General features: G+C 35.7%; 1 protein-coding gene across 3 annotated transcripts in view; it reads right to left on the bottom strand.

Annotated features, from left to right (window-relative positions):
• Window positions 1-23,963, bottom strand: part of RPRD1A (regulation of nuclear pre-mRNA domain containing 1A) — a 73,293-nt gene that overhangs the window by 26,274 nt on the left and 23,056 nt on the right. For 2 of the 3 annotated variants that reach the window (XM_024764145.1, XM_024764146.1), the window contains 5 exons: window positions 15,654-15,783; window positions 12,749-12,855; window positions 12,572-12,669; window positions 9,343-9,469; window positions 9,058-9,233 (listed from right to left, as the gene is read on the bottom strand). In XM_024764145.1, the coding sequence (XP_024619913.1) occupies window positions 9,058-9,233; window positions 9,343-9,469; window positions 12,572-12,669; window positions 12,749-12,855; window positions 15,654-15,783 (638 nt within the window). Of the gene's footprint in view, window positions 1-6,070; window positions 7,699-9,057; window positions 9,234-9,342; window positions 9,470-12,571; window positions 12,670-12,748; window positions 12,856-15,653; window positions 15,784-23,963 lie in introns of those variants that run through there. The other variant, XM_024764147.1, reaches the window with a different exon arrangement.

Genomic DNA, 23,963 nt, shown 5'->3' with positions numbered 1-23,963 from the left:
TGCCCTTCACAATTTGGTTCCAACCTACTTATCAATCTCATCTCATTCCTAGTAATTCTCAGCTGCTACAGCAAGCTGAGAGAGCAATGCCTCTCTTGAAGGATATTACTATTATGAGTTCTATTCCACAAAGGAGTTAACAAGCAGAGAGCAATTAGAGCGTAATGAACAAACACAGGATTAAGGACTGATTTCATTTGTAGCTCCAGTTCTTCCACCAGGTAGAACCGTGACGCTTACAAATTCTGCACTTATGGACTCATGAGTACTACTGTTCATTTGTCATTCATGTTTTCTAACATGTTGTTAATGTGTTATTCTACTAAAGGAAAAAAAGGGCAAACTGGTAAAATAATTTTAAAATTTCAAAATGGTCATTCATTCTTTTGTTCAAAATGCTCAGCTGCAGTTCTAGAATTCACAGTCCTTGAACACACAACCACTTTTTTTTAAAGTACTGGGCTATAGTAATATGACTTAAAATTAGTTAACCGGGCTTCCCTGGTGGTGCAGTGGTTGAGAGTCCGCCTGCCGATGCAGGGGACACGGGTTCGTGCCCCGGTCCGGGAAGATCCCACATGCCGCGGAGCGGCTGGGTCCGTGAGCCATGGCCACAGAGCCTGTGCGTCCAGAGCCTGTGCTCAGCAACGGGAGAGGCCACAACAGTGAGAGGCCCGCGTACCACACACACACACACACAAAAATTAGTTAACCTATTTTGTGCTGGATACGACTTTCTTCAAAAACCTCAAGTATCTTTAATCATTTTATCAAAGCATCATTCTTTTGTAATCTATCTACAAAAGAAATCACCAATTTAAAATATAAACATTACATACTACTTGCAAACTAAATTTGTACTAGCATTCATTCATTCATTCATCATTCGATGGCCAACTATCATTTACTCACTCAACAAAAACACCTGACTGCCTACCAGGAGAAAAGGACTGCTCCAAGCACTCAGGATATAGCAATAAACATGAAAAACAAAACAAAGTTCTTCTTCTCACGGTGCTCACATTCCAGGCAGGTACAAATGATAACTAAGTATACAAAGTTTTAAATTTCAAACAGTGGTAAGTTCCATGAAGAAAAAATTAGAAAAACAAAAATGACAATGTAATACAGTGGTAGGGAGCAATGTATTGGCATGAATCAGCAATGTAATACAGGAGAAGAGTAGGTGGAATCAAATGAAATGGATAAAGAAGGGCTCTAAACAGGTGACAGAGGAACTTAAACCTGAATGAAAAAAGGAACCAGCTTAGTAAAGATTAGGAGAGAGCACTCCAGCCACCTTGTTAGCAATCAGCAAAGCAAAAGCTCTGGTGTGAGAACTTGCTTCATCTGCTTAAAGAGCAAAATGGATGCCTTTGAGATGGTTACAAGATGCGGTTAAATGGAGACTCAAGACTAGTGATCTCATAGGACTTATATGGAGTTTAAAATAATATCCAAAATTGTAATGGGAAGCATTGAAGAGTTTTACATAGGGGAATGATGAGACCTGTTTTCTTAAAAGATCAATCTGGCTGCAGTGATGTAGACAGTTAAGAGAGGGAATAGGAATATCAGTTGTTAACCAGGCAACAGACAAGAGTAATTTGGCAGGAGTTATGAAACATATTATTAGTTCTATTTAATTAGACACAAAAGATCTTCCATTTATATAACAAAGTGAACTCATGTTTATCTCCACTCCTCCCCAAAAGTCACTAAAATAATAAAACAATTTATAAGGGCAGAAACCCACAAAGACAGAGAAGAGGGAACCACAGTACACAAATGTTCTGAAATTTTTGAAAGATGGAAAAAAATGAAACAGGGAAAATGACCAAAAATAATGTAATTCATCCTGAGTAATTTTGAAAGTCTCAGGACTTTGGGGCATCAACCTCCTTGAAATGTAACGGTAAGTCTTAAGGTTGACAATGAAGATCAAGTAGATATCTTTACATCAATCTGTTAAAACTCATCCCATAGAGCCAAAAAATGAGGGATAAGAAACTAAGCCAAAGATCTGCATTTGGAGATCCAAATCACACAGATAAGAGGTGAGGCACTGTTCTGAATACAGATGCCCTATGTTAGCTACCCAGCAAACTTAAAACATTTTCTCTAGAGAAAAGGAATGGCTCAGAAGAGAAGACCTATACAGATAACAATTATCTGGGAATCACTTAACACAATGATCTAGTATAATCTTACTGAAAGTCTTTAACATGAATCAGCAATTTCACCTTTAGGGATTTATCACAAGAGATGATATAAGTGAGTAAAGGGGGCTTCCCTGGTGACGCAGTGGTTAAGAATCTGCCTGCCAATGCAAGGGACACAGGTTCGATCCCTGGCCTGGGAAGACCCCACATGCCACGGAGCAACTAAGCCCGTGCGCCACAACTACTGAGCCTGAGCTCTAGAGCCCACAAGTCACAACTACTGAGCCCACGTGCCACAACTACGGAAGCCTGCGCGCCTAAAGCCCGTGCTCCGCAACAAGAGAAGCCACGACAAGAAGCCTCCACTCGCCACAACTAGAGAAAGCCTGTGCTCAGCAATGAAGACCCAATACAGCCATAAATAAATAAATTTATTTATTTAAAAAAAAATAAGTGAGTAAAGGGTTAATAAAAGAGACGTTCACTGGGAATTCCCTGGCGGTCCAGTGGTTAGGACTCGGTGCTTTCACTGCTGAGGGCCTGGGTTCAATCCCCGGTCGGGGAACTAATATTAATTAATTTTGGCTGCATTGGGTCTTTGTTGCTTCGTGCGGGCTTTTTCTAGTTGCGGCGAGCGGGGGCTACTCTTCGTTGCGGGACGCGGGCTTCTCATTGCAGTGGCTTCTCTTGTTGCGGAGCACAGGCTCTAGGCACGTGGGCTTCAGTAGTTGTGGCAGACGGGCTCAGTAGTTGTGGCTCACGGGCTCTAGAGCGCGGGCTCAGTAGTTGTTGTGCATGGGCTTAGTTGCTACACGGCATGTGAGATCTTCCTGGACCAGGGCTTGAACCCATGTCCCCTGCACTGGCAGGCGGATTCTTAACCACTGTCACCAGGGAAGTCCCTCATCATGTTTTTAACTAAATTTTTTCTTATTTGCAATAATGAAAAGTGCTTAGAGAGACCATATGTTTGAGCACATGCCCCAAATTGCTAACAGAGTAGCAGGAGTTTGTTAGAAGCTGATGGGTCCAGTTTGAGCAGGGACATTTTCTAGCTTCACTAACCTCACAGTATAGGCATTGTGTTTGAAAGTATTATTTCCTTCAATTATTTTCTAAAGAATGATTTTTAAAAATTCAGGTTATACATTGATGTAATTTGTGCTTAAGTATACAGTAAACTAGCCAAGGCAAAACAAAATAACCATAAGAATGCTGGCTAGGAAATCTAGCTCTGTGGAACTGAGAATAAAGAAAAGAATTAGTTGTCTCTAAGATTTGAGCTAAATCAGTGTTTTAAAAATAACACAATCAAGTTAATATTTAATTTTCTTTAGAATAATCTTCCTGGTTAGAATAGCTTTCACCAGAAGGAATGAAGGTAGATGGTTTTTTCAATATAGATATCTTCTGATAAATTCCTAAGAAAACATCAGGAAGACATGATGGCAGTCTAGAATGAATTAGATTGGTGGAAATTATGTCATTCTCACAGAAATTGTAATATTCTCTTTCATACCAGATCAATATTCAGCAGAAAAAAAAAGAAAGTGAGTCATTAGAATGGTATTAGTCAGGACTTCCCTGGTGGTTCAGTGGTTAGGACTCAGCAGTCTCACTGCCAAGGGCCTGGGTTCAATCCCTGGTCGGGGAACTAAGATCCCACAAGCCGCATGGCATGGCCAAAAAAAAAAGATGTTCACTGCAATACTGTTTATAATTTCAAACCAATGAAAGCAACTGGTCGTAAAGAACAGATAGCTCTGATATATCCATACATTAAAAATGTAAACACTGACATGATAAGATGAACATAAAATATTACATGAAAAGGACAATATGCAAAATAATACATGGACCCAATACATGGTGCTAAGCCTTCTGTGTATGTAGCTTTTTTCCTATGATGAAAAAAGCTTATTTGCATAATTAATAAAAATAATTAAAAGATTACATGATTCTTAACTAATGGATAAATTAACCATAAAAAGTTTTTAGACTTAATGATATTTCGATCTCGAAAAATTATCTAAGAAATCATTAAGAAACTAGTAACAATTGCCTTTAAAAAATCCATATAGCTCCATCTTATCAAATTAATTTTAAATTTAATCAATATGATTTCAATGGAAAAACAAAGTAAAATATAAAGAAATAACTGAACCACAGATGAAAGATTCCATAAGCAGTTCTCCATATTCTTCCTACTATCCCCTTGAATGGTATTTGTAATTTGATAAATCAATAACCATCAAAAAAGCTACATGAAAACAACACCTTTAGCAACAGACTTTTAAATTTGCATTTTCAGTGCTATATATTTCAAACATTCTTATATCCTATATTGGGAGATGACATTAAGCATTTCTAATCACTAAATGTCTCAGGCAAAACAAAACTGATATTTAAGCATTTTTAAAAAATGGAAATTGAACATTTTGGAAAATAAAATTTTATAAAAGCAAGCACTCTTGAAAAGACCAATAAAGAAATGTCTACTGGGCTTCCCTGGTGGCGCAGTGGTTGGGAGCCTGCCTGCCGATGCAGGGGACGCGGGTTTGTGCCCCGGTCCGGGAAGATCCCACATGCCGCGGAGCGGCTGGGCCCGTGAGCCATGGCCGCTGAGCCTGCGCGTCCGGAGCCTGTGCTCCGCAACGGGAGAGGGCACAACAGTGAGAGGCCCGTGTACCGCAAAAAAAAAAAAGTCTACTTAGCAAAATGTCATTTAAAATATTAATTATGAAGGCAAATATATATGATAATAAGTGGGAAGAAAATATAATTCATATGCACAATAATCATGATTAGCTAAAATTACAGACATGGAAAAATACCAAAAAGTAATAAAAACAAAAATCTACCAAGCAGCAAAATGTGGGTAAAACAAATGAGCCAGTAGAACAGAAAACTGACCACATTCATGTATACACATGTATATACAGAAATAAATGACAGAAATGGCATTTTACAATATAGTAAAATATAGACTATTGACTAATCTTTATAATCAATAAATGACGGGACATTTACTATCATTTTCAGACAATTAGTTATATCCCTACATCATATATACCATGAACAAAAAAATCCTAATGGATAAAATTATTAGGAAAAAAACTATAGAAAACTTGTATTTTTGTAGTTATGAATTGAGAAGGTGATCTTAACTACATCCAAAAAACCTATAATCTATAAAGGCAAAGACAAATATTAATTTGCCTTAGAACCATAAACTTAGAACCAAACAGAAAAGTAGCCAAAGGATATAAGAAATTTGCAGCAGAAATAAAAAGGCTAATAAATATTTTTAAATGACCAATCTGAGTGAATAAAAAAAATTTTTTTAACCTATCAGATATGCAAAAATTTTAAAGATCACTGACATTCAGTGTTGGGTGAGGTTGTGCAGGAAAAGATGCACTTATACTTTAAGGAGTTTAAAAAGGCAAAACCTTTTGGAGGGCTTGAGTACATTATCAACATTTAAACAGACATTCTTTTTGACCCACCTATTTTATTCTACTTCTGAGAATCAATCCAACAGATAGATATACTAGCACAGCTGTACAAACCTGCATCACCAGGATGTTCTCTCTGGTACTACCTATAATGCACAAAACTTAAAGCAACTCAATGGATGCAATCTGACACCATGAGAAGGGACTGACATAAACAAACAACATTCATAAAATGATTATGCCCTCATTTTTTTTCTTTTTTGTTTGGGTTTCTTTTTGCGGTACGCGGGCCTCTCACTGCTGTGGCCTCTCCTGCTACAGAGCACAGGCTCCGGATGCGCAGGCTCAGTGACCATGGCTCACGGGCCTAGCCGCTCTGCGGCATGTGGGATCCTCCCGGACCGGGGTATGAACCCGTGTCCCCTGCATCGGCAGGTGGACTCTCAACCACTGCACCACCAGGGAAGCCCCCCTCATTTTTTTTTAAATGAGGTAAATCTGAATATACTGATGTAAGACTACAAAAGATAAACACTATCCTTTCTGACAGCTTTCCCATCCTGACTTCTAGAACTTGGAACTATGATTTTATTTCTCCTTTTAAGAGCCATCAAACTTTGATTTCCAATTTTCTATGGAAGTCTAAATTGGGATTTTATAAAAGCATGTTTTCTTATACCAATTGAATCATGAAAAGAAGTATTAAAAATTGAGCAACAAAGATGTTATCATGCGAATGATTCCCATAGCAATCTATGAAATAGATTTTTAAACATAATTTAGGTTTATTAATTAGGTTTATTAGTCTATTTTAAGTTATCTGCTTTAATAACCAGCTGAAGGTAGTTACAAGTTTAACACATGATTCATAATTTTCAAATATTTTAAAAACACTTCATGTTTTCATTCATTACAAATGCTTTAACAGTGGCTTCCTTAATAAATATGAAATAGCCAATTCCTGAGCTGATACTTTAAATTTATGTCCTTTTTTTTTAAAAGAGCAATTAATGACATGTCAATACCTAGTCAATCACAGTTGATGTTCAAAGATGCCTGATAAGTGAAAACTATGTGATGCTATCACAGCTGATATGGTAAGTATAAATCCTGACCTCTCAGCCTCAACTTCAAAGGGATACCACCTACTTGGTACAAAAAAGTATCTAAATAACTCAAATCATTTTCACATCTTCTGACACAAGAATCACATAGTTATAAATGATAATTTACAAAGAGTTATATGGAATAACTTCCTAGTTTATTAGAAATCTAAGTATTTTTTACTTGTAAGAAACGTTTGACATAATTTAGGTGGTTTATTTATAATATGAAAATCCAGTCATGCTAAAAAACAACAAAAAAGTTCCTAGAACACTTTATTTTGAGAAAGTGATTACCTCCGAGGAGGGAGGAAACAGAGTTGGAGAGAGGGCTTTAGCTGTTGCTGTAATCGTACATTTAAGCAAAAACTGAAAGCAAAATTGTCATTTTGCAGGCAGACTCCCTAGGTTCTAAACAACTCACTACCTCTTTGTGACCTTTAGCAAGTTATTTAATCTCCCAGTACCTCAGTTTCCTTTATTTGTAAAATCTGGATAGTAACATTTCCTGCTACATAAATGAGTTGATATATGTGAAGTGCTTAGAAAAGTACCTGACACATGGTAACTTTTACTGCCATTATTATCATCAGCCTCACCACCTATAATTATCAATCATGAAATCCAGCTGGTACCTGACACATGGTAAATTTTACTGCCATTATTATCATCAGCCTCACCACCTACAATTATCAATCATGAACTCTGGCTGGAAGGCACTGGGAAAAGAGGGAGTTAAGGTGGGATGGTATCTGATCTTTTTTCTACACGTTTCAAACATAAATGCTATTTTTGTAACGAGTGATATATAACCAGTTTAAGTGAGAAAGCAGTATGCAGCAGAATAACAAAGCTTCAGTCTTCAATTTTCAAAAACATGAGACAATTCAGGCTTTGGATTTTGATATTTATTTTTAGCAGGAAGGATATGCTAATGATGATGACATCGTTAGAAGATACGCCCATGTCCAATACCTGCAACAGAAGCTCAATAGAAGTTAAAGAAACCATACCAAAGACTAAAGACAAAAATTGTATGACATTACTTACCCTTAATTCTGCTAACAATAAAACAAGTAACAGTATGTTTAGGATTGAAGTTCCATCACAAGATCAAAAACTGGCAAGTTAACTATGAAATGTATTTTGAAAAATTCTATCTTTTCCTTTCTATGTAAAATTGGGCAGCCTCTCTAAAGGTAGAGTACAATGCCAACAACTATGAGTGTGTATATGTGAGCAGAGGAGGGGCAGACTGAAAAGGTGCAATGCTAAACAGTGCTACAATTTGGGGTGGGAGAGCTCTGCTGCTGATACTAATTAACTGCTTTCACAGGTAGAGATGGCAATCATCTTTGGCACAATTAGAGACTGCTGAAACAAGAACTAAACTCTAATAAATAACAGCAACTTAACAGAGGCAGCATCATAACATACCTACAAATTTAAAGAGAACTGTCTTGAAAAAGGGATCCGGACATATGAGAAATTCTCCTACATATTATTTGAAAAAGAAATTGCTACAGCAGCAAACAATTTAAACAAGAACTAATCAAATGAAAGATTCTTTTAAATAAAACCAATCTGGTTCATCCACCCCTGACAATGGCTACTCTGCTCAAAGGAAATTTGAGTGTTTCTTTTTTTAACCCCTGCATCTTCCAGGGGTGTCCAGACTTCCACCTGTCCAGGTGGAAGTCCACCTGTCCAGACTTCTCATCAACAGTATCAATCATCGTTCAATTTAAAGAAGCAATAGTAACTTTCTACCTAAGGGTGTGTCTGAGCCAAGAGTCGGGTAGGAATATGTTAAGCATCAGAATCAAGGATAGGAATAAAGGAGTAACTTGAAGACTACCTTTCCAAACAAAAATGATGTTCAGGAACAGGGAGACTGGGGATACTCATAACAAAAAGTCTTTATTTCATAACTGTATACCCAAAAGACTGCATGTAGTCAGACAGAAATTAAGTCCAACCATAATTTACTGTAGTTGACACCAGACTTTATACCAACTGTTATTTTCCCATTATTTTTGTTCTTGAAGATAAAGGTTTAAGCTCAGAAGACGAAATACTATTACTGGAATTTCACGTGAATAATTTTAAAATGCAACCAATTTTGCGAATTCCAAATTTCTAACTTTACTTAGGCAGATTGATTTGGTTCAAATAAAAAGAAACCAATTAATGCAAGGAGTAGCTTACCTGAGCCATTGTTTAAAAGGTCTATGTCCAAAAAATGCAAAATGTTCAGGAATATTAAGCTATTTTAAAATTCCTACCAAAAATAAATTAAATAAATAAGCACTAAATAAGGAAAAGGTTACGCACTTCCAATTTATGCTCTTTCTCTGCAAGGGCTTCCTTTTGACAACGAAGAAAATCTGCTAACATTCGAGTGAGTTGCTTCCTATCATCTATTTCAGCTGCCAATCTTCCATTGTAATCTGCCAGCAACATACAAGCATCCTCTACCATTTTAGAAAGTCTTTCTCCAGATTCTTTATCTAAGAAAGGCACAGAATAACAAAATTATTACACAACAAAAACAATGCCATATGTGGTTTCCTTACTCCAACTCCCAAAAAAGTTCCAGATCACATTTTCTTTTCTTACCTGTTATTTTATCTAGTAGGGATACTTCTTGAACTTCAACAGGCAAAGAAGCTATCCTTTGATGAACTGCTGCATCACCAGAAGCTGCATTTTCTAGATCTTGTAATGCTCTAACGAGATCTAGAGTCTAAAAAGTTATACAACTTTAGAATCAAAATTAGTGAAGCTTAAACAAATATAAAAGACTTGAAATTTATTTCATATTCCTTAATCCTTATGGGCTATTTATTAGTTTAAGCTGCTTTCAGAGACAGTCCATTTCTTTCATATTAAGAAAAAAGCTACACTATATTAGGTATTGGAAATATATAAATTGGGAACATATAGATATTTCTAGTGGTGGAGACAAATAATGTAAAAATAATTATCTGACTATTAAAACGTGATTCATTTATAAGCCAAATACATACAGTGGTAAAAGGCAGGCTATAATTTCAACCTGGAGAATACAAGTTTTATATATGCTATAGTCACTGTATTATCATTATACCTAAGAATTTTTTGTATTAAATTGGATATTGGGGGATGGGGGATACAAATCATCATCTACCACAACATACAAGAGCCCCCCAAATTCCATTTCTCAATAAAGTAGTTAAAGCATAAGAGAAATGTAATTTTGGAATATGTATGTTCAAATATGGCACCTAAACTATCCTATGGTTTGTTACTAAGATCATTAAAATATTACAAAGTTCCATATATATCTGGTGACTAATATTTATATAATGCTTAACCAGTATTTTATCATCAGAATATTTTAGTTGCACTGTTTTCATACCAGCTATAATTATGAGGGAAGGGCAAGTCTCTGCTGATGATTTAACAATTCATAATATATCTAAAGTTATTCCAAAGAAAATGGAGTAAATTTTCTTTTTGCTAGTCTCCATTCCCATCCCACCTCCCTTTTTCTTTTTGCCTTCTTTTTTTCATCTCTAAGCCTAGATTCTAGAACACTAGGAAATTACACACATACATGAAAAATACAGGATATTCAAATTCTGTGTATATATTTAGATGACACTGACAGCCAGTAACTGATTTTTCTTTACGTTATTCCCTTATAAAAAATGCTACCACTGGGGTCTAGCACATAGCAAATGATCAAACATGGTAAGAATGAATGGAACCTAATAAGAAATATACTATCCCAAGTGTGCTTTTAATTCACCACTACATGTTTAAAATCCCAATATTAAAAAAAATAATTTTGTTACATTTCACCTCTACAATGAAAGTGAGCTTAAGAGCAATGACAATTACCAGGAAGCTTGTTTCTCATGGTGCCCCAAATAACTTATATATTTTTATCTTTTAATCAGTCTTAGAAAGTTCTAAAATTTTCCGGAGTTCTAAGAAGAAATCTGGCTTTACAGTTTTGACGATGTACGCATGCTTTAATTACAACCTACTCTCATCATACCTTCACACTCCTACATGAGCTAATTCTCCCAATGCTCAGTCAAGGATCCAGATAAGAAAGCAAAGTTGTCTGAAACAACACTAGCCTAGGACTTCCTGACAGAGGAGAATGAAATGAGTTCAACTACATTCTATAATGAGAAATTTTAGCCATTCTTATAAAGAATGACATATATAAAATGGTAACTATAAAGCTGAACCACTGAGAATTAAGCAGTACAACTAATCTGAAAATGGTCATTATAAAACAAAATGTGGGGCTTCCCTGGTGGCGCAGTGCTTGAGAGTCTGCCTGCCGATGCAGGGGATATGGGTTCGTGCCCCGGTCCGGGAAGATCTCACATGCTGCGGAGCGGCTGGGCCCATGAGCCATGCATGGCCGCTGAGCCTGCGCATCCGGAGCCTGTGCTCCGCAACGGGAGAGGCCACAACAGTGAGAGGCCCGCGTACCAAAAAAAAAACAACAACAACAAAATGCGATAGCATTTTATACAACAAGTACTGGAGAAGAGTCAGGTGGTTACTCAGAAACTCTAGGAAGTACAACCTAGGTTACTCTTTCATGAGGTAGAACAGGAGAGGGTAAGACCCTATATTTAGAACTGGGGTAAAATACTGTTCATGGAGTCATTACGGGGCTCTTAGCAAAAAGTGATTCCTTGTCTTGAATTATTACCAAACAGAGAAATATAAGCCTTATTGTTTGGTTGTTCCAAACGTTATGTTCCTATTACCATATGGGCTTCAGCATTCCTGTCAGTAAGCCCCAACCGGGGCTTGACTCAGGTACTAGCTGAGACCCTCAGGCAAATTCTTTCTGCCTCCTAAGTACTAACACTGATATAAATTCACAATTCCAGGCAGTAATTGGTTGTATCTTTATTTCAAGCTCTTTTCATGGTGGAAAGAGCTCCATCCACCTTCAAGTTTCACACAGTGAGTTCTGGTCCAGGTCTCCAACTCCTTAGGTTCTTGTTACTCTACAGGATACTAATTTCTGCAAACCATGTCTGCTTCCAGACAAAAGCTCAGCAGGAACCATACTCTGGCTCACATTTTGAGTTATGTTTCTGTACCATTTGTAGCCCATGGCAATATTTACCTTGTTTTAAGACTATGGCTATGTCTTCATTTTCTCCTTTAAAATTTTACCTATCCCTCCTATATGTTTGAAACATAGAAGAAGGAAGCTTTAAGACTCAATGCCCACATAATTAAGGTAAAAATGTCTTTTTGGAATCGTCTGATGGTTAGAAAATGCTACATTGTATCAACCTGGGAGGACATGGAGTATTAAGATAATGATTCTGATTCATCTTATTTTATTACCATGGAACTACATGGTTTTATATAGTTACATAGAACTGTATGAATACATACTCGTTAACTCTAACATGCATTTTTATATGTTTAAAAGCAAAAATACTTAAGAGTGGTGCTTATCTCTAGGCATGGAATTTTTAGCATACTTAAATCAAACAACAAAATAGTCTTATCATATAATGTTTTATTTATTTAAAAGGAAACTGTTTAAATGGTAGATATCTCATCAGACCTAATCATACTTAGCAATCAAATACTCTTTCTACGCAAAATGTAAGCGCCTAATATACAATATACAGCACACTACATTAAACATAAGCAATGTATTAATCAGAAAATAAGACTTATTCACATAGCTTCTTTCCTGTACCCAGAATTATAATAAAAGTCAATCTACAGAAGTAAAACACTGAAATTAGTAAAGCTTGATGGCTACATGAAGTACTAGCAATTAACTCCCTTAACAGAGAAAAGCCACTACCTGTGGTGGTTCACTTGGAGATCCTAGAGAGGAACAGTTTTCATTCTCATCCACCTTTATCTGTTCATATGTTCGCTTCCTAGGCTTCTTATCGCCATCTGAATTGAAAGAACATTTAAGTTTTAATCAGAGAATATATTTTAATGAAGAGATAATGATAAAAGATTATATACTTACACAGAGCTTGCTTAAGTTGTTCTAATACATCATTTTCATAAACAGACCTTTCTTCCCAAATAGATAACACTCTTCCAAGGTGCTTCTTACAACTTTCATCAGTTTCACTAAAGAAAGATAAAAATATTAACAGTAAAATGCATAGTGCTATTGCAAAGAAAATGGTGATTTTAAATACAATGACACTCATTCCCTGAAAAAAGCTGCCCAAATGTTTACTGAGTTCCACTATGTGACCAGCAGTTCAGGGGTGAAGTGACTAAGATAGACATATTCCCTGCTTCCCTTAAAGAGCTTAGAGACATATTATTAAACAAAAAATGATGAAAGTGTTAGTACTGGTGACTAGGGGTTATCAAGAAGATACCCTTAACCTAATAGGGGATGAACATAAAGCTAAGGAAGATTTCTAATGGGTGATTTTTAAACTTATTTAACAAATATTTATTGATCAAGGTACTATCTCTGACACTGGAGATACAAATGGAGCTTTATGGCAGCTGTATTTTTATAAGTGCCACAAAAGAGAACAGGGTGTTAAAAACAGGCTTAACAGAGAGACACAGTCCACTTCAAGAGAGATCAGGAAGGATATGTGAGGAGGGGTATTTGAGGAAATGATGTATTTAATCTGAGTTCTAAAGACTGGATATACAGGGAAGTGGGAAACAGACTACTTCCAACCACTTCCCACCGCCTTCATCACTACCACTATAGAATGAACCACTATTATCTCCTTCATTCTATTCCCTACTAAAGTAAATCATATCATACTGCTCTCAGTTCTCTAAGAACCACCAATCATACCAAGAATAAAAGTGAAATTCTTATCCTGGGTCACGAAGTGGACATATTCTGCTTCCTGGCTACCTCTCAGTCCACATTTCCTAATTATAAATCTCCTTGCTGATCTTCAAACATGCCCAGCACATGGCTATCTCACTGTTTCTGCCAAGTTTTTTCTCTACCTAGGATCCTTTCCTCCTAGAGTCAAATGGCTCGTTTCATCCCTCCCTTTAGTCTCTGTTCAAATGCTACCTCCCCAAAACAGTCAATCTTTCTCTCATAAAACAACTGAGCACCATCACACTCTCTAGCTCCTTCCCTGTTTTAAGTTTCTTCACAGTACTTATCTTTTGACATTTTAATATATATTCACTTGTCTATTACTTTGTCATCCACTAAAATGTAAGCTCTACTAGAACAGAACTTTGTCTTTCACTACTGTATCCTCACTGACTAGCACATAGTAGGTGGTCAATAAATATTTTATTGAATTCTAGGGAGAAGCAACATATATTTAAAGGCCTAAGGCAGAAAGAACTAAAAGAGATTCAGTTAGCTTAAACTGTATAGTGTATAGAGTGTGTGTGAGAGTGTGGTGGTGGGGGGATGGCCACGGGGAATGTGAGACAGGAGACTGAACAGGTAGCCTGGGCCATGAAGGAATACCTGAAGTCTTACTCAGGACCTGAGACTTGATGTCTAGGACAAACGAGAACCACTCAAAGGCAAGAGAGTGTTGTATCAGCTCTGCAACTCTGGCTACAGTTTCCTAAGTGGATTAAACAATACTGGAGGCTACTGTAATTATACAGAAATGACATTATGGTAATTGGAACGGAAAGAAATCTAAAGAACCGAGGGAACTATATGTACTATAAGGGATAAGGGGCGTGAAGGAGAAAGGACAGTTGATATATTATAAATCACTATATCACAGAGAGTTCAAGATAACACCTAGTTTCTCACATGGGCATCTGGATAGATGGAGTTGCCATTCATCAACAGAGTGAACCCAGAGAGGAAGCAAGTTTGCCAGGGAGGAAGGACATAGTGAGTTCAATAACAGACACAGTGAGTCTGAGATGTTTGGAGGCATACAACTAGAAATCAAAAGGCAATTGGATATACAGGACTAAAAGGAAAAACATCTGGACTGAAGCATAAGACTGCCAGTTTTTACGGTATGGATAATAAATAAATACATGTAATGTATGAAATCACCCAGAGGGCTAGTAAAGAATATGACACCAGAAGAAGGCCCGGGACTAAACTCTAAGAAATACCAGCACCTGAAAAGATGGTAAGAGTATCTAAATTGAAGGATAAATAATATTAAGAAAGCAATATACTGCAGTGTTTCACACTCTGTAATTTTTTCCCCACACTCTATAATTTGTTTAAAAAATGCTTCTACTGTGACTGAATCTGCACGGCATGTGGTAAGTATACTTTCATCCTTAAATCGTTCAACACAGATCATCATTCACCACTGAATTCTATAATTTAGATTGATTTAATCGCCTACCCCAATAATGTTTACCCAGTAATCTACCAAATATTTGCATATAATGTTTGGAAATAAGCATTTTAAAAGTACAGATTTCTACCTTCAGAATTTTTCTGTAGCAAAATTTTCAACAGGCTTATGATTATTTTAAATATTCTATATTTCCAAAGCATTTAAAAATGTTATGACATACACCCACACACTAGAAAACCTTAAAATCATTATAAGCAATATGAGAGAAAGGGGTACTAAGTTTTTCCAGAAATATTAGTTGGAAGATTGATAGTTTTATAAGCACACAAATTTTCAATTCAACACATTCATTCATTCTTAATGAATTTCATTCCAAAATGGCAGTTGCTTTTGGTTACTTAAGGAAAAGGTAAAATTCAAGTACTCCAAATGCCCACCTTAGTAACAGCTCAAAAAATGTTTCCTTCACAGCAAGTATTTAACACATTTACAAATGCCATTACAGGTAAGTCTTTTCAAGTGAAAACTTCAAAGAAATACATAACTTTGTTTTACTTTAATGTCTTAAGGCAAGTTTTAGCAAAAGGACACATTAGGCATTTACAACAGGTTACCTAGTACCCAAAACAATTATCATACCTTGAAACATGCTTAAAAGCCTCCACTATAACTGGTGCAAAATCTTTTGTAAACTCTGGCCCCTTCCTTTTGCTGTTCTGAATGACATCATTAGCTAGGTAGAGAAAAGTAAGCTTCCTGTTTGGTTTGGCTGAAAAAAAAAAAAAAGATTTAACCTAATTAAAATATCCTCACTTAATTTAGACAAACTTTCTCAATACCTGAATTAAGCAGTTAGAGAACTACGACAAACTTACTAACCTTTGTGTATTATGTTCAACCCTAACTTCTCATTCTACTACCAAACTTAGCAAGTCATTATTCTTTAAAAGATAACTACTCTGGTTTCTGAAGGTCACTCATGTGAGGAAAAAAGAGAACTAAAGAGGCAGAGATAGTCAATGAAATATCTGTTTCCTTGCAGTTCTAAGTCGCCCAAACCACTTATCCTTGATTAGTCTTTTTTTTCCCCAAAACAAAATTATTTATTTATTCCAAATTATTTATTTAATCCAAAATTTAAAAGAAATTGGTGGTAAGGAAATAGACTGTTACATGACACAAGATAAAAAACCTAATTCTATATTAAAAAAAAAAAAATCAAACCTTAACAATAAAAATACTACCACCTCGTGTCGTGGACACGAGCACCACAGGGCCAGGGATGGACCAGCTGTCAGGTGGGCAGGCGGGCAGGGAGGAAGCCAAGGCCGCAGCTTGAGGAAGGCCCTGGCCTCTCCTCGCCTGTGTCTGGCAGAGCCAGTGTGAGACGAAGAGACTGTTAAGGGAAACACTGACCAAAACCGCCCGCCCTGTCCAGGCAAGATAGTAACCACTTGCATGAGTTATCTTACAACAGAAGGTCCTGGTTCAGAACGTGGAACAAACAAGTTACCACAAACCAGAAGAATTTGGGAAAGGTCAAAAGAGAGAGGAGATGCCAGTCCATACATCCTGCCAACCTCCCAGAATCCTTCTCACTGGAATCCATCTTGGCTGAGCGATCCTTGATTGCTAGTCTTAATTATTTCCAAACTAATAGTTTTATACACAGAAATCCTCACATCTGACTATCCTGTACTAAATTTTATTAAAACTATTAAACACTACATGAAATACAGCCACTTAAGATGGTGATTGGTCATGTTATTAAAATGGTACCCTAAATCTTAACTGAATTTATGACTATTTTAATACCCATGTTGATTTAAAACTCAATATTATTGTCAAATAAAAGAATACAAAATGTAAAATAGGTTGAAAGAGATATCACTTCAATCAATTACATATTTTTTGTTTATGAAAGAAATATTTGCCAAGCTAATAGAGTAAATGTTAGGGAAACCAAATGGACAAAGTTTAGATTTTTTCCCCCCTTTGGATTACATGGCCTTAAATAACTGATTCATCTTGACAAAAATATGCCCCTACTCACTATATTCTGTGGGTATAGTCATCCTCCTAAAAGAGCAGGTAAGATTTCACTAATTGCTGACCAGAATCCATTTTTTACTGGTTACAGTGATAAGTGGCATAGTAGTATTAAATATGACTTAAGATTCATACATAAAAGGAAAACCTATGAGTTGAACACAATCTTTTATATTGACTATTTTCATAATTCAATTTTACTAGAATTAAAATTGAATCAAAGTTGTACAATTATATTCAGGAACAACATACTTTGTGGCATCCACATTATGATGGTGTAGGGGACTTATGATCAGGACTGATAATCCAGTGCACTATTCATGTGGGCCAGTTTATTGGATTTAAGACAAATATTTGGCCAGGTGCACTTGGTCCTCAAGATTTGAGTATTCAATTTAAAATTTAACCCACTTTTGAGTTCACATTTTTCTTTTAGGGGAAACTAGCATCCCAACCTTCTCATAAGAAACTGTAAAATACTGAGTCACAACTGATCGGACCTTACAAAGCTGTGCCACCCACTGCATAACCTGGTTTGCCTGTCTAAAGTTGCAGCCCACCAATTTTCATGCTTTTGAAAGTTGCTGGCATAGAATAAAGATAAGGGAGAGATGGCAATAACAGAGACCAATTTCTGATTCTTCTGGCTTGTCTGGTTAGTCAAGCCATAGAGTATAACTGGTTAAGATACCAGGACCCTTTCCCATGAAAATGATAATAATGGTAACTTTCCCAGTATTCAACCCTATCTTTTTTTTTTTTTTTTTTTTTCCCCCTAAAGAAAACTTGAAAGGATTTGGCCTGGTAAAAGCTGCTTTTTTTTTTTTTTTTTTTTTTGTACCTACCTCTGCCTCTGCCCACAAAACATCTCACACAAAGAAAAGGCCTTATTTAATCCAAGTATTAGAAGTATTATTTAATCCAAGTATTTGCCTTCTTAGCATCAAAATGAGTTTAAATACTCAAATCTGTTCTAAGCACTTTATATATAGATAGATAAATATATATATATATAAAACCTAATTTATCCATATAATGTAAGGTACCGTTATTATCTGCATTTGGCAGTTGAATAAAAATAGACATCAAAAAGGTTATCTGCCCACAGTGAAACAGACAGGAAGGGATCAGCCATGATTTGAATCTTAAAAGTCCAACTCCAAAGCATTCCCTCTTTACAACTGGACTATGCCTACCGTCATAAATGAAAGAGGATACTACCTTTAGAGAAGATTTAGTAGCAACTCAACCAAAATATTTTAGAATGTTAGCAGTATTATTCACAACAGCCAAAAAGTGGAAGCAATCCAAGTGTCTGTCGAAAGATGAATGGATAAGCAAAAGGTGGTATATACATACAAACTGAATACTACTCAGCCTTAAAAAGAAAGGACATTCTGACACATGCTACAATATGAATGAACCCAGAGGACATCAAGTTAAATGAAACAAGCCAGTCACAGAAAGACATATACTGTGTGATTCCATTTATATCAGGTGCCTAGAATAGTCAAATTCAAAGAAAAAGTAGAACGGTGATTGCCAGGGGCTAGGGTGAGGGAGATATGGAGAGTTACTGTTTAATGGGTATAGAGTTCCAGTTTTATAATAGGAAAAGAGTTCTGGAGATAGATGCTAATGATAGTTGCATAACAGGATAAATGTACTTAATACCATTAAACTTCACACTTAAAAATGATTAAAGTGGTCAATTTTTTGTTATGTTTATTTTATCACAAACATTTAAAAGTATACATTTTACACTGTTTTTTAAAATTTGTGAGCTACTAATCTCTTGAAAATAATTCAGAATCATTTCTGCAATGTACACTAAAGTAAAAATTTTCAAGATTTCAACACACATTTCCCAGTATATTCCAAAGAATGAACTCTGTACCAGGAGCATGGCTTCAGTATGGAATCCAAATACCAAAACATAATTTTCATTTCTTTCCTTGTGGAACCCAGGCTAAAATATGAGAAAAACTAGAAATTGCCATAAATTATACCCTTCTCCAAATTTTCAGAGAAAAAAGTTTACTTCCATTTAAAACTTTATGTAGAACAATAAACTAATGCAACAAATCACAACAAGCAATTCCAGAAGAAAATCACAAAAATGATTTTCAAATAAATTTTTATAAGTTATATATAACAGAGCCATAAATTGTTACAAAGACATGCGAAGTTAACAGAAAGGGCAAACAAGCCATTTCATAATTTCTTAAAGAAATAACTCTATTGGCAACAGAATATAAGGCTAAATAATGGGTCTGATGTAATCAACTTCTACGTTTTTACAGTTCACAGTTTCCTTATAAAGACACCTATTTTCTCAATCTTCCATTCAATTTAACTAGCGTTTATTTAATGTTTGCTATGTGCCGGGGACCATGCTGGGCACAGACCAAAAATAACCTTTCCTATTCAATCAGGAGTTTGCAAGCACCATACAAACTGGCACATGATAGGTGACATGACTAAGTATGTTAGTTCTCTTTTTTTAATTCTTTCTCTTCACTAATATGACACCACCAGAGAAAGCAACCATAAATTCAATATTATATCCCCATTAGTCTGTGTGTATACTGCTATGTTTGTACCAATATAAGCCAAGTAAGGACTAGTCAACGTATTGTGAGAAACCATTTTCTTATATCTCACCTCACTGAACTAAATCTTAAGTTCCTGTAGGTACTAAGTATAGCCCTTTTCCAGGGGCCTTGTATATGAATAGGTACATCAAAACAAATAATAATAATAATAAAGTCTGGCTGGCTAATATAAGAGAACATAGTATTCCCTAAAAAGTTGAGCATACTCCCCAAAAAGGGCGATACAAGTTCAGTTCATCACACAAGTAAGAAATGGATTCACAATAATTCACAAACAATTCAAATAAGGATCAATTACAAAGCTTCAGAAAGAAGAATCCAGACGAGTAAACAATAGGAAACAAACTTATTCAAAGGATTACAGAAATGCCATCTAGTCTCACTAATTCATACTGAGTTCATAATCTAGTTTTATTTCTTCATAATCAGAAAGTGATAGGATCATTACTTATTTTCTTACACTGTTCAGACCATATGCCTACTTGTTTTGATATGATACAGAATATCATCATCTAATTTAATCACTGTGTTTTTACGTAGATTGAAATTTATAACCACAGTAGATGATAATGCTCATAAATACAACAAATAGCTAAAAAAATGTTGTTTTATCTGTAAATACAGGAACCTTCTTTCCAAGGGAAGCATTCTATATAGAGAAGCAGCAAAAAAATTTAATAAACGAATATATATATGTATATACACACACACGCACCAATGAGCATTACTGCAGTTGTTATAGAAGGACATCAGAAGAAAAGCCATTATCTTGAAACAAAAATCTATTAAGGATTTATTAACAACTGTTGGACAGCCTTATTTATTTATTTCCCTGATAAACTGAATCACAGACTAGAAAACATGTTCATATGGATGGATACGTGGCTGTAAGGCAGAAACTGCTTTAACTTAGTAATATTCTTTGCCACAGAAAATGCATAATCAACAGATGGTTCTTGAATGGATCCTATCGATCCCAGACAGGACAAACAGTTCAGTCAGACACAGAAGGCTGCTTCTTAATGGCTGAGGTGGGTGAAAAATGGATAGAGCTGGCATACTCCTGTATCACTGCCAGGATGCCTCACACTTTTGGTAGCCCATCCCTTGCTTAAAATCCTTCAAAGATTTTCTACTGTTCTCCAGATAACATTTTAAATCCTTAACATGAACCAAAGGCCCAAAAAGGTCTGTCTCCACCTCTACACTACTCTCTCTTCATGCCCAACACTACTCCTCCTCCAATTTCCCCAACTCCTATCCATGCTTTAGACCTCAGTTAAATGGTTTCCTCTAATTTTTCCCTGACCACCCACTACACATAGGTTAAGCAGCCCTGATACGCTCTCATACCACCTCATACTTTTCCTATGGAGCATTTACTCCAACTATAATTGTTTTAATTTAATCTGGTGCTTCCCAACTAAATTCCATCTAAAGCAACAATTGTCAGTCTCATCTACCAATCTATGGAATCAAGGCTAGCAGCTGATTCATAATTTGCTCAACATTTACTAAATCAATCAATTTTGGCCTAAACTTATGTCTTTAATTATTTGTTCTACTAGCTTAGCTTCTGGTCTTAACCTCACCCAGCAGCTGAAAGGGGAACACGTAAAATTACACTACTTTCAGAAACCTCAACTTCAAATTCTGATTATGGAAGACAAACTTTACTTTCTTACAGATCTAGCACTCTTTCTTATTTTCAGTATATTGAGTTCAAATATTTTCCTTTCCCCTCCTCCCTTCTAGAGTTCTCACAAATCATAACCCCACTGAAAAATATGCAAGTAGTGTGAAGGGGAAGGTCAAAAAGTACAAATGTTAAGCAATTAAAACCAACTATCATTTTCTACCTGTTAAATTGATCAAGATGAACGTCTGACACTAACTAAAGTTGGCAAGAATATGGGTAATATTATCACCTTTAGATACCTTCAGACATTATAATTAAAATATAAATTAGTGTGACTTCTTAGAAAAATAATTTGGCAATATCTATGAAAAATGTAATGCACAAATCCCTTGACCCTGCAAATTTCACTTCTAGGAATTTATCCTATGGGTATCTTCTCATAAATGCACAAAGAAACACTAAGCATATTAATGATAAAACACAAAAGACAGAACTAATTAAATCATGGTACATTCATACAATCCAATACTCTATAGCTGTTAAAAAATGAGATAGATTTATATACAAATATAGAAAGATACCTAATAGTATTGAATTACACACATCCAAACAAACACACACATAGTAGATAGCTTTACTCTGAGGGAAGATCAAGAATTTGAGGGGGATCAAGAGTTACCAACAAAGAAGTCATAACATGGAAACATATGAGCTATATATTAAATGATTAACTTGAGCCTCCATGCTGAAAAGGGCTTCTGGGTAGTACTGACTTGGTGCTCCACCAACTGACTTTGTCCTGCAAGGGCATTTACCCATGATCTCTCCTGTCTCAATGTCTGGTTTAAAAAAAAACTCCACCTAGGCCCAGACAAATGGACATCTTTCCCATTCTAAAAGGCCCAAGGCAATTCTGCTTCCTCAAATTTTAAAAACCTTCATTTTGATATATACAACAAATGAATTCTTAAAATCTTGAAAAGCACAAACTTCATCCTGGACCATTACACCACTATAAAAGACACTGTGAACTGGAAGAGTTCTAAAGAATACACATCACATTGTATATTCACATTATGCTTATAGAGTGGAACTGAAACTAAAACTTTTTTGGCCTATTAAGAATATCTTTAAAATAATACTGACTAGTTTCTTATTACCTAGGCACTGTTCTAAAAGTTTATTATGTATCTCATTTAGTCTTCAAAACAACCCTACAGAATAAGTTATTATCCCCATTTACCAATGAAAGAAGTATTAAAGTAATTAAATGCACTCAAAGAAATGCACTGAAATCAATCAACACATACTATGGTCCCTAAATAACATTTTGTTAATAAAAGCAGGAACTACATAAGATGAGCCTGTAACATCTCGTCGTGATAGAAAGTAAGAAAATTATTTTAAAAACTACCAAAGGTTGTATCCAAAGGACACAAGCAATGCCCCAAGATGCTGCCACTGGCAAAAGAGTATCAAAAAGAACAACTACAATTGCCTGAAACACAAATAGCTAAAAATCCGTAAGTTCATAAAAAATACTTTAAAAAAAAGGTTGCTAAAGAACTAATTTAGCTGACAAGGGGGAAAAAATAAGCTATTTATCCTCCTTTTCCTGGATGAACTGAATTTCAGAGTCAACAATGGCTGATGAAGAAAGTTCTTATGCAACAAATGCTCAAACTGCAGCATGCCTCAGAACCACTTAGAGGGCTTGTTAATATGCAGATAACTGGTTCCTACCAATAGTTTCTGATGTAGGTCTGGGACAGGACCCAAGAATTTGCATTTCCAACAAATTCCCAGGTGATACTGATGCTGCAGAGGCCTACACTTGTTGAGAGCCACTGTTAGAAAAGAATTCTGCATAATAAACACAGAAAGAATACAAGAACTAGAAATTCATAATTTTGCAACTCCTGATAAAATAAGGAGTCTAACCAACCACCATCAGAAGCTGCTAAAATCACTGGGTGAAAGGTGATGAGGAACTTCATAATGGATTCATAATGATAACAACTGAATCCACTGATCAATCTCATCCCTAAATATAGAACAACTTGACATTAGGTATCTCTTAATGTGATGCAGCAGGAAGTGCATAACACAGGCAATGCAGTATTCTTTGGGAATGACACCATAATGATGGAATTACCCAAATGCCTAAGGAGGGAAATTCTATAGTCCATGTGACACAGTCTCCTCAACAAGTAAACTACATGAAAAAAATGTAGGGGGAGACGGGGCACAAATTAAAGAGAACTGTTAACCAAATGTTATATGTGGAACTTTTTGGATTCTACTTTGAACATTAACTATAAACAGACATTTTTCAAGGAATCTAGGATACTGAACACGGACTAGGTTCAACAAAAATCAAAGTTAACTTCGTTAGGTGTGACAGAGCTCTTACAATTACATTAAAATTGTAATATAAGGCTTAATTTATCTATTATAAATATATCCTGACATATGTGTTTTAAATGGTTTGAAGTCAGGGTTTTGCTTTAAAAAAACAAAAAAACAAAAAAACAGGAAAATAAGTAGGTATCAGGGTAGGAAAGATTTAGGTAGATGAAACCAGAAAGGTATAACATTAGTAACAATGCAGCTGGGTGATGGGTTCATGGAAGTTCAAAATCTTAT

The sequence above is a fragment of the Neophocaena asiaeorientalis genome, unplaced genomic scaffold, assembly GCF_003031525.2.
Source record: "Neophocaena asiaeorientalis asiaeorientalis breed wild unplaced genomic scaffold, Neophocaena_asiaeorientalis_V1.1 scaffold670, whole genome shotgun sequence".
Lineage (NCBI taxonomy): Eukaryota > Metazoa > Chordata > Mammalia > Artiodactyla > Phocoenidae > Neophocaena > Neophocaena asiaeorientalis.
This window is presented reverse-complemented; position numbering and strand designations above follow the sequence as displayed.